Source organism: Babylonia areolata, chromosome 2 (genome assembly GCF_041734735.1).
Source record: "Babylonia areolata isolate BAREFJ2019XMU chromosome 2, ASM4173473v1, whole genome shotgun sequence".
Classification (NCBI taxonomy): Eukaryota; Metazoa; Mollusca; class Gastropoda; order Neogastropoda; family Buccinidae; genus Babylonia; species Babylonia areolata.
In genome coordinates this window covers 10,925,999-10,938,498 of record NC_134877.1, presented here as the reverse complement: position 1 = coordinate 10,938,498, position 12,500 = coordinate 10,925,999, and the positions used below count along the sequence as shown (strand labels likewise).

General features: G+C 45.2%; 1 protein-coding gene across 7 annotated transcripts in view; it reads left to right on the top strand.

Moving 5' to 3' along the window:
• The window catches only part of LOC143297542 (nostrin-like), a 52,286-nt gene that overhangs the window by 26,207 nt on the left and 13,579 nt on the right, over positions 1–12,500 (top strand). For all 7 annotated transcript variants that reach the window (XM_076609966.1, XM_076609947.1, XM_076609948.1 and 4 more), the window contains 6 exons: positions 3,061–3,141; positions 4,191–4,253; positions 8,429–8,510; positions 9,481–9,543; positions 11,646–11,732; positions 12,177–12,293. In XM_076609966.1, the coding sequence (XP_076466081.1) occupies positions 3,061–3,141; positions 4,191–4,253; positions 8,429–8,510; positions 9,481–9,543; positions 11,646–11,732; positions 12,177–12,293 (493 nt within the window). The remainder of the gene's footprint in view (positions 1–3,060; positions 3,142–4,190; positions 4,254–8,428; positions 8,511–9,480; positions 9,544–11,645; positions 11,733–12,176; positions 12,294–12,500) is intronic.

Genomic DNA, 12,500 nt, shown 5'->3' with positions numbered 1-12,500 from the left:
AGTGTATCACATGGGAATGGCATTTGCAGCGAACACAGAGAATCAGCTATAAATATTGCTCAAATTCTTACATAATTTTTGTGTAATTTATGAAAATAGATAATCCCATAATATGTATGTTGTTGTTGTTGTTGTTATTGTTGATATTTATCATCTTCATTATTATTATTATTATTGTCTTTGATTTTTACTTTCATGCTTTGGTTGGAACTGGCAGAGAAAAGCTTTCTTTTAGTTGGAATTAATAACATCAAATGATTGCTTGCAATTGCTCAGTTAGTACTACAAACTGAAGATTTTGGTACCATGTCTTTGATTGTTGATATCAGGAAATGTGTTGCTGCATTTTCTGTTAAGTGTATAAAGATTGGCAATTTTTAGCAAGTATACTGTGAATGTGATTGGAATGATCAGCAGCATTGGGTGGGTGAGTGAGTGAGTGAGTGAGTGAGTGTGTGTGTGTGTGTGTGTGTGTGTGTGTTTATAACAGTAATGTGCTGTGCACACATGCTTGCCTGACACTACACACATTGTTATTTACAAGGGTTTGTGTGAATATGTATGTGTTTCATATTTTTTGTGTATTTGTGTGCATGCATGTGTTAATTTGAGAATAAAAGAAATGGTTAGTTGAAAACTTTTGAAATCTTGTATTGGTATAGATTTAATGTCGGTGTGCATGTGATATGCACAGACACAGGTTTGTGTTTGTAAAGTTCTGTGAGCATGTGTGTGTGTGTGTGTGTGTGTGTGTGTGTGTGTGTGTGTGTGTGTGTGTGTGTGTGTACATGCTTGTATGAGTGAATGGGAGAGTGAAGACAGAGGGTGAAGGGACCACACACACACACATACAGAGAGAGAGAGAGAGAGAGAGAGAGAGAGAGAGGGGGGGGGGGGGAGTTAATGAAACATGCATTTCATATTATAAATTTATCTTTAATGCTCTGTAAATAGACATTTGGAAACAAAAGCAGTTGATGTAACCTAAATAAATTAATGTCCAGTCAATTTCTGCAGCACAGGGTTGAATGTAATTTACATACATATGCGTTCTGAGAAGCACACGACACGACATACCTTTGCTCTTTATTTTGCTGTACAGCAGCAGCGAGTCAGTAACATGAGTACAGTGCAGCATTCATCAGCACGATGAATGCAGAGTCAGTGGCAGGAGGGCAGAATTGCTCATGAATATATGCACAGTCAGGGGTACTGCTGGTGGGACTGATCCAGGGAGTGAATGATAGAGGCGTGGTTCATTTACATGACAAGTGACACCCTATGGCCAGGCTGGCTGTCTGGCTGTCTGGCTGACCATTGAGGTGAACTCTGATGTTAGAAGCCACCTATATGGGTCAGGAGCAGTCATTAGGGAATGCTCGCTTCATGTTATCTTAATTGCAACAACTGATTAACAATAGAGCAGCAGATATAGAGAGAAGGGGGGCTGGGAAGAAATGCACTGTTATGACTAAGATATATATATGTATATATATAAAAAACATATACTGAAGAAATTAGAATGCTTTGTGTTGGTATTTTTTGTTTCCTCCCTGAGTTCAGTGAGAAAAACATCACAATGTTAATGAAACTTTATTGGTTTGTGTTTTATTTTATTTTCAGACCAATGTTAAATCAGTAAACGGTGTGAGGGTTAGATAGATTTGTTCATTTGTTTGCAGAATCGGAATGAATGATGAATCATAAAGAAACTGCCTCTTTCTGATACTGAGTCAGTTTTTGTTTTAGTCTTTAATAAAGTTACGATATTTCAAACACACACACACACACACACACACACAGACAGACAGACAGACAGACAGACAGACAGACAGACACACACACAGACACACACACACACACACACACACACACACACACACACACACACACACACACACACAGAATCATCTTTTTCTGTTGTATTCTTTGGGTTAAAACATTTTCTTCTGGAGCAATGGTCTTGAAAGAAGTGTTGAAATGCCACCATGTTTTAGCATGCAGTTACAGCTGACTACTTATGAGATAATATCAGAGACATCTAAAATATTTGACAATACAACAGAGAAGGACAATACAGGTCTGGAATGATTAATTTGTCACACTCGTGTGTGTCCCAAAGAATGAAATGGTGTCAGCAGCTAACATCAGTACAGATCCTAAGTTCTGGTGTGTGTATCAGAGCCAGTTACAGCCCTAGATTCATTAACCAGCCTGCACCCTGTTTGTGAATAACTGTGATTTGCTTGCTTGAACTAATGATGGGAGGAGGAAATGAATCCCTTTGGATAATTTAGCAATTAATTCAGTTGAGTCAGCCAGAATGCAGCATGTTTTGTGGCAAACTTCTACCAGAATATGGCAAACACTAAATCACATACCCACATTTTCATTGCACAAAGATTTATTTGCTAGAATGTGCTGCACTGTGATAGACATTGACTGTGAGTATAAAGCAGGTACATGTAACACTGTGCCTGTGATAGACATTGACTGTGAGTATAAAGCAGGTACATGTAACACTGTGCCTGTGATAGACATTGACTGTGAGTATAAAGCAGGTACATGTAACACTGTGCATGGGTATTCCTCTACCAATTGCCTTCTACATATCTTTCACTTGACTGTATTTTTATGTATTCATTTGCTTATGTTGTCTAATTAATTTATTCCAGTTGGTTCAAAATGTTTTACGCAAATCTTGGGTAGGCTTTCAAGGCGCTAGGCCTTATTAGCGTGCTGGATTTAGGCAAAAGTCTGGCATCTGCTTTTTTCCTGTGGTGTATTGTGTATGGATCACTTGGCATGCTTGACATCTCCTTCAAAAGGAAACTAATTTGATAAGTTGATAAGTAAGTTCATATACATACAGTTATAGAAAAGCCTTAGAAATGTAGGTGCTGAGGGGTTTCAGTCGATGAAGACAGAAGATGGAGAGCTTTAGAAGTGTATGGGGGTTGGAATAAAGAGGGGAGGTTTGACTGAATTAGTTGTTCATTGTTGATGCATCTTTCAAGAAGGTGGATGGAACAGGTGGATGATAGCTGTTTGGTGTTTCAGGGCGGAGATGGAGAGCACGTATGCCAAAAGCCTCAACAAACTGTCCGCAAAATTGTTGAAGGCAGTCCACTCCAGTATTGGGTTAGTGTGTGTGTGTGTGTGTGTGTGTGTTGTGTGTGCATGCTCATAATTATGTTTGTAGGTGTTTGCAAGTGTATGTATGTGCCTGTAAGTTTGATATGCACAGACTTTGCTTTGATTTATATTATAATATTGTAATATATTACTAATATATAGACTCGCACACATACATGACATGTATGAATTGTATGATGTTGCAAAACCCTTTTTTTTTTTTTTTTTTTTTTTTAGAAATGTGTAAATGCATGACATATCAATAAATTGAAATATTTCATGTGGGTTCTCAAAATAAAATGAGAGGTATCCAGGAATTCACTGACCCCCTCAACACAAAACCTCAACCGATTGGTTAAGGAGCATTTGTCTTCTTTTCCTTGAATGTGATTTTTCTTTCACTGTATGATGCAAACAAACATTACTCAATGTTAGTGTTGATATTAGTTATTATCTTTCATATGAAACGTTAGTGACAGAACAAATTGACAAACACGCACGTACAAACAAACACCTGCTCTGCTTACTGTGACCCAGGGCAGAGTGGATAAAATCAGTAACAGCATCATTTCCTAGGAATGTGCATGATAGGAAAGTGCTGGCTGATTTTATCTCCCTGTCAGTTAACATCAGCAGGGCTGTCACTTACCTTACCTGGGGCAATGAACCGCACACTGTTTCAGTCACAGTTAAGGGAAGTACAAAGGCTGTGTAAACAGTGTGTAAAATGATTTGTGGAGGAATCAAACCAAATGAGATGTGACATGCTGTGAAGTCTGTATGTGAATGTCAAGACGACTAAGATGTTCAGTGTAACAGCATGCTGCTTTAAATGATGAGAGTCAAGTAATATACACAAATGAATGCATGAATACATACACACATGCACACAAGACAGACAGAGAGAGAGAGAGAGAGAGAGAGAGAGAGAGAGAGAGAGAGTGTGTTTGTATGTATAAACTTGTCTGTGTAAGAGTGCCACTGTGTTTATGTATGTTTGCACAAATGCATATGATACAGCAGTGTCAGCATGGAAGTTCGGGTGACTGTTGCAGGAGTTTATCAGAGGGATGGAAGGCAGTTGGGGTGGCCATGGAGCAGGAGGCAGAACTGCACAGGTATTGCACATTTTGTTTTTAATCAGAAATAGGATTTTTTTCTGTTTGAAGAACTGTGGTGGTGAGAGAACTTTCCTCAGTGGTAGTTGGATTGATGGTCAGAAAGATGAAGAGAATAAGAGGATGCATAGATAGAAGAATTACTTAACCAGATACACACGCACGAAAAGTTAAATGTTCTTGTGCATGCACATAAGCACATGCACACGCACATGCATGTGTACACACACACACACACACACACACACACACACACACACACACACAGAGGCACAGGCAAAGGCACAGTTTCAGTTTTCAGTTTCAGTTTCTGAAGGAGGCGTCACTTCTTTTGGACAAATCCATATGCGCCACACCGCATCTGCTAGACAGATGCCTGACAGCAGCATAACCCAACACGCTTGTCAGGCCTTGAGTGCATGTGTATATATTTGTGTACCTATCAGTGTGGATTTATTATATGTAAATTTGCCAGAGGACAACAATTTTGTAGCCATGGGTTCTTTTTCAGTGCGTCAGATGCGTGCTGCACATGGGATCTCAGTTTATTGTCTCATCCAAAAGACTAGATGCTCAGTTTTTGTCAAACGGGAGAAAAGGCAAGAGTGGGATTCGAATCCAGACTGTCGCGGAAACTGTATTGGCAGATAAGTGTCTTAACCATTCTGCCACCTTGCCCCAAAGGCACAGGTACGTACAAACATACATCGCAACCAATTAAGTCTTATGGCTTTGATGACAAATTGACTCCGTACATGAGAGCTGATTATTCTGAAAGAAGATGATGAAATCATATATCTGTCAACCTGTCTGTCTGTCTATCTATCTGTCTATCTACAGATATATATATGAATATAAAACAGAGGTTGCTCCCCTTTGACAAGGTTGTGTTTCTTTTTCTGACAAGGAAGTTGAAGTTTGTGCATAGTCTCTATGTGTGTCTATGTCTTTCTCTCTGTTTGTCTGTCTCCCTCGCTCAACATACTCACACACACACAAACACATGCACCTACACCTACACTCACACATTGATACACACTCATATGCACGGATACACAACATGCATGCATGCACATATGCATTCACAGACACACACACACACACACACTCACTCACTTACTCGCTAACTGAACACACATGTATAGAAGCATGCAAACACAGATACACACTTCTGACACTGGAAACTTCACTTTGCTCTCGGCATTTTACCCTCACCTCTAAGGGCTCTTGTTTTCATTTCCTTTTTTTCACACTGAGTTTCTCTCTCTGTGTTCCTCTTGTCTGTAAGTGCACTGGTCTTTCCTGTTTCTGGTTTTGTCCTGTCCCTCCCCTCCCTCCCCATGTTCCCCATGTCTTTCAGCTCCTCTCTCTCCCCTCCCTCTCCTGTTCCCCATGTCTTTCAGCTCCTCTCTCTCCCCTCCCCCTGTTCCCCATGTCTTTCAGCTCCTCCCTCTTCCCCTCCCCTCTCCCTGTTCCCCACGTCTTTCAGCTCCCTCTCTCCCCTCCCTCTCCCTGTTCCCCATGTCTTTCAGCTCCTCTCTCTCTCCCCTCCCCCTGTTCCCCATGTCTTTCAGCTCCCTCTCTCTCCCCTCCCTCTCCTGTTCCCCATGTCTTTCAGCTCCTCTCTCTCCCCTCCCCCTGTTCCCCATGTCTTTCAGCTCCTCTCTCTCCCCTCCCTCTCCTGTTCCCCATGTCTTTCAGCTCCCCTCTCTCCCCTCCCTCTCCTGTTCCCCATGTCTTTCAGCCCATCTCTCCCTCCCCTCCCTCTCCTGTTCCCCATGTCTTTCAGCTCCCCTCTCTCCCCTCCCTCTCCTGTTCCCCACGTCTTTCAGCTCCTCTCTCTCTCCCCTCCCCCTGTTCCCCACGTCTTTCAGCCCATCTCTCCCTCCCCTCCCTCTCCTGTTCCCCACGTCTTTCAGCTCCCCTCTCTCCCCTCCCTCTCCTGTTCCCCACGTCTTTCAGCTCCTCTCTCTCCCCTCCCTCTCCTGTTCCCCATGTCTTTCAGCCCCTCTCTCTCCCCTCCCTCTCCTGTTCCCCATGTCTTTCAGCTCCTCTCTCTCCCCTCCCCCTGTTCCCCATGTCTTTCAGCCCATCTCTCCCTCCCCTCCCTCTCCTGTTCCCCATGTCTTTCAGCTCCCCTCTCTCCCCTCCCTCTCCTGTTCCCCACGTCTTTCAGCTCCTCTCTCTCTCCCCTCCCCCTGTTCCCCACGTCTTTCAGCCCATCTCTCCCTCCCCTCCCTCTCCTGTTCCCCACGTCTTTCAGCTCCCCTCTCTCCCCTCCCTCTCCTGTTCCCCACGTCTTTCAGCCCCTCTCTCTCCCCTCCCTCTCCTGTTCCCCATGTCTTTCAGCTCCTCTCTCTCCCCTCCCTCTCCTGTTCCCCATGTCTTTCAGCTCCCCTCTCTCCCCTCCCTCTCCTGTTCCCCACGTCTTTCAGCTCCCCTCTCTCCCCTCCCTCTCCTGTTCCCCATGTCTTTCAGCCCTCTCTCTCCCCTCCCTCTCCTGTTCCCCATGTCTTTCAGCCCCTCTCTCTCCCCTCCCTCTCCTGTTCCCCATGTCTTTCAGCTCCTCTCTCTCTCCCCTCCCTCTCCTGTTCCCCATGTCTTTTAGCTCCTCTCTCTCCCCTCCCTCTCCTGTTCCCCATGTCTTTCAGCCCCTCTCTCTTCCCTCCCTCTCCTGTTCCCCATGTCTTTCAGCCCCTCTCTCTCCCCTCCCTCTCCTGTTCCCCATGTCTTTCAGCTCCTCTCTCTCTCCCCTCCCTCTCCTGTTCCCCATGTCTTTCAGCCTCTCTCTCTCCCCTCCCTCTCCTGTTCCCCACGTCTTTCAGCTCCTCTCTCTCCCCTCCCCTCCCCCTGTTCCCCACATCTTTCAGCTCCTCTCTCTCCCCTCCCTCTCCTGTTCCCCATGTCTTTCAGCTCCTCTCTCTCCCCTCCCCTCCCCCTGTTCCCCATGTCTTTCAGCTCCTCTCTCTTCCCTCCCTCTCCTGTTCCCCATGTCTTTCAGCTCCTCTCTCTCCCCTCCCTCTCCTGTTCCCCATGTCTTTCAGCTCCTCTCTCTCCCCTCCCTCCCCCTGTTCCCCATGTCTTTCAGCTCCTCTCTCTCCCCTCCCTCTCCTGTTCCCCACGTCTTTCAGCTCCTCTCTCTCCCCTCCCTCTCCTGTTCCCCACGTCTTTCAGCTCCTCTCTCTCCCCTCCCTCTCCTGTTCCCCACGTCTTTCAGCTCCTCTCTCTCCCCTCCCCCTGTTCCCCATGTCTTTCAGCTCCTCTCTCTCTCCCCTCCCCCTGTTCCCCATGTCTTTCAGCTCCTCTCTCTCTCCCCTCCCTCTCCTGTTCCCCATGTCTTTCAGCTCCTCTCTCTGTGTTCCCCATGTCTGTCAGTGCACTGGTCTTTCCTGTCCATCCCCTCTCCCTGTTCCCCATGTCTTTCAGCCCCTCTCTCTCCCCTCCCCCTGTTCCCCCTGTCTTTCAGCTCCTCCCTCTTCCCTCCCTCTCCTGTTCCCCATGTCTTTCAGCTCCTCTCTCTCCCCTCCCCCTGTTCCCCATGTCTTTCAGCTCCTCTCTCTCCCCTCCCTCTCCTGTTCCCCATGTCTTTCAGCCCCTCTCTCTCCCCTCCCTCTCCTGTTCCCCATGTCTTTCAGCTCCCCTCTCTCCCCTCCCTCTCCTGTTCCCCATGTCTTTCAGCTCCTCTCTCTCCCCTCCCTCTCCTGTTCCCCACGTCTTTCAGCCCCTCTCTCTCCCCTCCCTCTCCTGTTCCCCACGTCTTTCAGCTCCTCTCTCTCCCCTCCCTCTCCTATTCCCCATGTCTTTCAGCCCAGCTCTCTCCCTCCCTGTTCCCAGCGACGTTTCAGCTCCTCTTCCTCCTCCTCTCCCCTCCGCTCTCCTGTTCCCCATGTCTTTCTGCTCCTCTCTCTCCCCTCCCCCTGTTCCCCACGTCTTTCAGCCTCTCTCTCTGTGTTTCTCATGTCTGTCAATGCACTGGTCTTTCCTGTCCATCCCCTCCCTCTCCTGTTCCCCATGTCTTTCAGCTCCTCCCTCTTCCCTCCCTCTCCTGTTCTCTGTCTCTTCCAGCTGTTCCTCATGTCTGTCAGAGCGCTAGTCTTTTCTGTCCCTCGTTTTGTCCCCCCTCTCCCCCTCCCCCCTGTCCTCCGTGTCTCACAGCTGTGCATGATGTGTTACAGGAACCTGGCTGTGGGTCTGCTGGAAGAAATGAGCAAGCCCCTCAAAACGCTGGTTGACACGCAAGTCAAAGCCAGAAAACCTGTAAGTGTGTTAGCTTTTTTTTTACTTGAGGAAAAAAAATCTCTTACAGTTTAAGTGTTTTTTGTGATGATTTTCTTTCTTTCTGATCCATTTTTTTTGTTTTATTATATTCCATTCATAGCTTGTTGATAGAGCATGTGGGGTTACGCTGCTGGTCAGGAGGCATCTGCTTAGCAGATGTGGTGTAGCGTATATGGATTTGACCGAACGCAGTGACGCCTCCTTGAGCAGCTGAACTGAACTGAGTTATTGATATTGATTTTATATGTAATCAACTATGATTATTTAACATAATTTTTACTTCCACATTTTCTTCCTTTCTTTCTCAGATCTATTCACCTGTTTGATATGAAGGATAGGATTCAGCAGTGAGGATCATTATGGGAATGGAAAGGTGAACAGAGGCCATGGGCTGTTATCATCCATGTGGAAAGTAACTGAAAAAAAAAAGTATCTGAGTTTAATCCAGCTGAGATTTCCGTTGAATAGTTGAAGGAAATGGGCGTCCCTTTTATTGCAGATAGGAGAAGCTGTGTAGTTTGTTGTTTCACAAAATATATGCAAGTACGCTTGAAATATATACAAGTATACATATGTGTGCAATGTGACACCTTTATTTAGTACACTGTTGAATGGCCTGTTGTCATTATATATATATCTATGTTTAATCATAGTATGATATTTCATGCCTATCCTCTGTGGTTACTGTGTGTGTATAACTGTGATAATTGTCTGTGTGGTTAACATTGCCTTAACATTTAAGCATTTTATGTATTTTTTGTGAACATACTGAATGACTAATGTCCATGCATTGTTTATGTATTTTTACACCACAAATTAATATCTGTTATTGGAAACAATAAAGTATTGTGTGTTTTGTATTGTGTTCATAAGTCTCTTTGCCTTTTTCTGTTTGATTAGATTGTTGTGCATGTTGCAGGGAAATATGTTTTTCCCCTGTTTGTTCCAGATTGAAGTGACTGTTGACAAGTCATACAAGACACTGCAGGAGAGGAGAGCTGAGGAGTTCAAGGTACAGTGCAGTGTGTGTGCAGGGGTGTGTACAGTGCAGTCTGTGTGCAGGGGTGTGTACAGTGCAGTCTGTGTGCAGGGGTGTGTACAGTGCAGTGTGTGTGCAGGGGTGTGTACAGTGCAGTGTGTGTGCAGGGGTGTGTACAGTGCAGTGTGTGTACAGGGGTGTGTACAGTGCAGTGTGTGTACAGGGGTGTGTACAGTGCAGTCTGTGTGCAGGGGTGTGTACAGTGCAGTGTGTGTGCAGGGGTGTGTACAGTGCAGTGTGTGTGCAGGGGTGTGTACAGTGCAGTCGTTGTGCAGGGGTGTGTACAGTGCAGTCTGTGTGCAGGGGTGTGTACAGTGCAGTCTGTGTGCAGGGGTGTGTACAGTGCAGTCTGTGTGCAGGGTTAGGACAACATGGGGTGTATACAGTGCAGTCTGTGTGCAGGGGTGTGTACAGTGCAGTGTGTGTGCAGTGCAGTGTGTGTGCAGGGGTGTGTACAGTGCAGTGTGTGTGCAGGGGTGTGTACAGTGCAGTGTGTGTGCAGGGGTGTGTACAGTGCAGTCTGTGTGCAGGGGTGTGTACAGTGCAGTCTGTGTGCAGTGCAGTGTGTGTGCAGGGGTGTGTACAGTGCAGTGTGTGTGCAGGGGTGTGTACAGTGCAGTCTGTGTGCAGGGTTAGGACAACATGGGGTGTGTACAGTGCAGTCTGTGTGCAGGGTTAGGACAACATGGGGTGTGTACAGTGCAGTCTGTGTGCAGGGGTGTGTACAGTGCAGTGTGTGTGCAGGGGTGTGTACAGTGCAGTCTGTGTGCAGGGGTGTGTACAGTGCAGTCTGTGTGCAGGGGTGTGTACAGTGCAGTGTGTGTGCAGGGGTGTGTACAGTGCAGTGTGTGTACAGGGGTGTGTACAGTGCAGTCTTTCTGCAGTGCAGTATGTGTGCAGGGGTGTGTACAGTGCAGTCTGTGTGCAGGGGTGTGTACAGTGCAGTGTGTGTGCAGGGGTGTGTACAGTGCAGTGTGTGTGCAGGGGTGTGTACAGTGCAGTCTGTGTGCAGGGTTAGGACAACACGGGGTGTGTACAGTGCAGTGTGTGTGCAGGGGTGTGTACAGTGCAGTGTGTGTGCAGGGTTAAGACAACATGGGATGTGTACAGTGCAGTCTGTGTGCAGGGTTAAGATAACAGAGGGAACATGTTCTGATTAGTTGTAGACAGGAAAGATCTGTTTCTTTTTGAATGGGTGCGAGTGTGTCAGTGTGCATGTATGTTTGTGTGTGTGTGTGTGTGTGTGTGTGTGCTGATTTTTTCTCTGAACACTAGACCCAGAACCAGTGTGGTGAGCTGTGGAGAATCAAACACTGTGAAGGACTGTAGCTCATACAAATGGTGCCTCCAGTTACAGGGAAAACATTATTTTTGGAATGAGTGGCATGGAAGTACTGCCACTGAAATGGCACAGATGATGGGACAGAAAAAAAAAAGACAAAACATTTTTTTCAAGCTGACAAAAGAGAATGACAGGGAAGATGTGGGTGGGAGGATGGTTTGGGTGAGAGACAAGTCCCTGTACACAGACTGGGAGATGTTGGGGTCCCTGTAAAACTCTCAGCTCCATGACACACCTTTCTGTGGGCACAGTAGGAGAAGGCAGCACACTGAAGTGACAAGTGGTTGTATCAGGTGTGATGCGGCAGGGGTCACTCATTATCACAGAGGTCTGGAATGAAGAAGTCACTGTGCTTTTCTCAGAACATGGAATGTGGCTGCCTAAATGGCAGTATCAAAACAGATAAAGGATCCATAAAAATACTGGGTGCTGCTAGTTGTGAATGTTTGAATTGCAGTCTGTGAATTAAAGAAATTGTTGCAAGAGATCTTTTTTATGTGTAGATATATTGAAGATTTAGTTTATATGTTGTAATTAATCAGACTGTTCTTTGAGATTGAAAGACGTGAAGTGTTTTCTTGCAATAAAGTTGCAGTAGGCATTGATCTGAGATGAATTACATTATCCATGACTTCATTCGAAAAAAAAAGCTTCAGTGTAAGTGTTGTGAGGTCAATTTGCAGTGTTGCTATTTCTCTGTTTTTCTCTCATTGCATTATCATTTTGTGTGCAGAGCAAGAAACAATCCTACGCCTGTAGCAAGGAGTATGAGAAAGCTGAAGATGGCATGAGTGTAAGCAAAACCAAAGATCTTTCAAAGGTGAGGTCACCTACATGTACCAGGCCAGTGTTGTTGTGTGTGTCATAGCCTTAAAATAAAATGTTACATGCTGGTTGATTTCACAAAGTTCTACACTCTGCTCAATGAAAAAACATCAAGTCACAGTGACTCCTCATTGTCTGACATATTGCAGTTGACACTTTTATACTCCTAAGAAAACAATGTCCTGGCTGTATTTTGGATCTTTGTTGATGAAAGTAAAGTTTTGAGACTAGTACTCTGACTGTGACAAATGATACAGAACATTTTTCTTAATCACTACGTATCTTGAGTGGGCTGTATATTCAACATCACTTAAGATGTTAGCAAAGGAATGTAAAAACAACAAAAACCAACAACCTAGGTGAAAGAAAGATCTGAGAGGATCAGTCATCTCCATAATCTGAATGTTTGTAACCTTTTTTCTTTTCCCTTTTTTCCCAGTTGGAGAAGCGGAGTAAGTCTTTACTGTCCACAGCCAAAAAGGCTGACAAAGATTACACTGAGAGTTGCTACAAAGCTGAGTCAGCTCGACAGGACTGGGATTTCACTGTGGCCAAGGTCTGTGTTGGATTCTTCAGGAGCATTGGTTGTATTTGCATCATACATTTTATTTGAGTAATTACAGTTTTTATTTTGTTCTGCTTCCAGTGTTATGTTTAATTGCTGCATTAATATTGGTGATTTCTGTTGAAGCCAGATTTTCTGTGAGCTCTTTCTTTTTCTGAGTTTATGGTTTGTATACTTTCTGTCAGGAATGAGCAGATG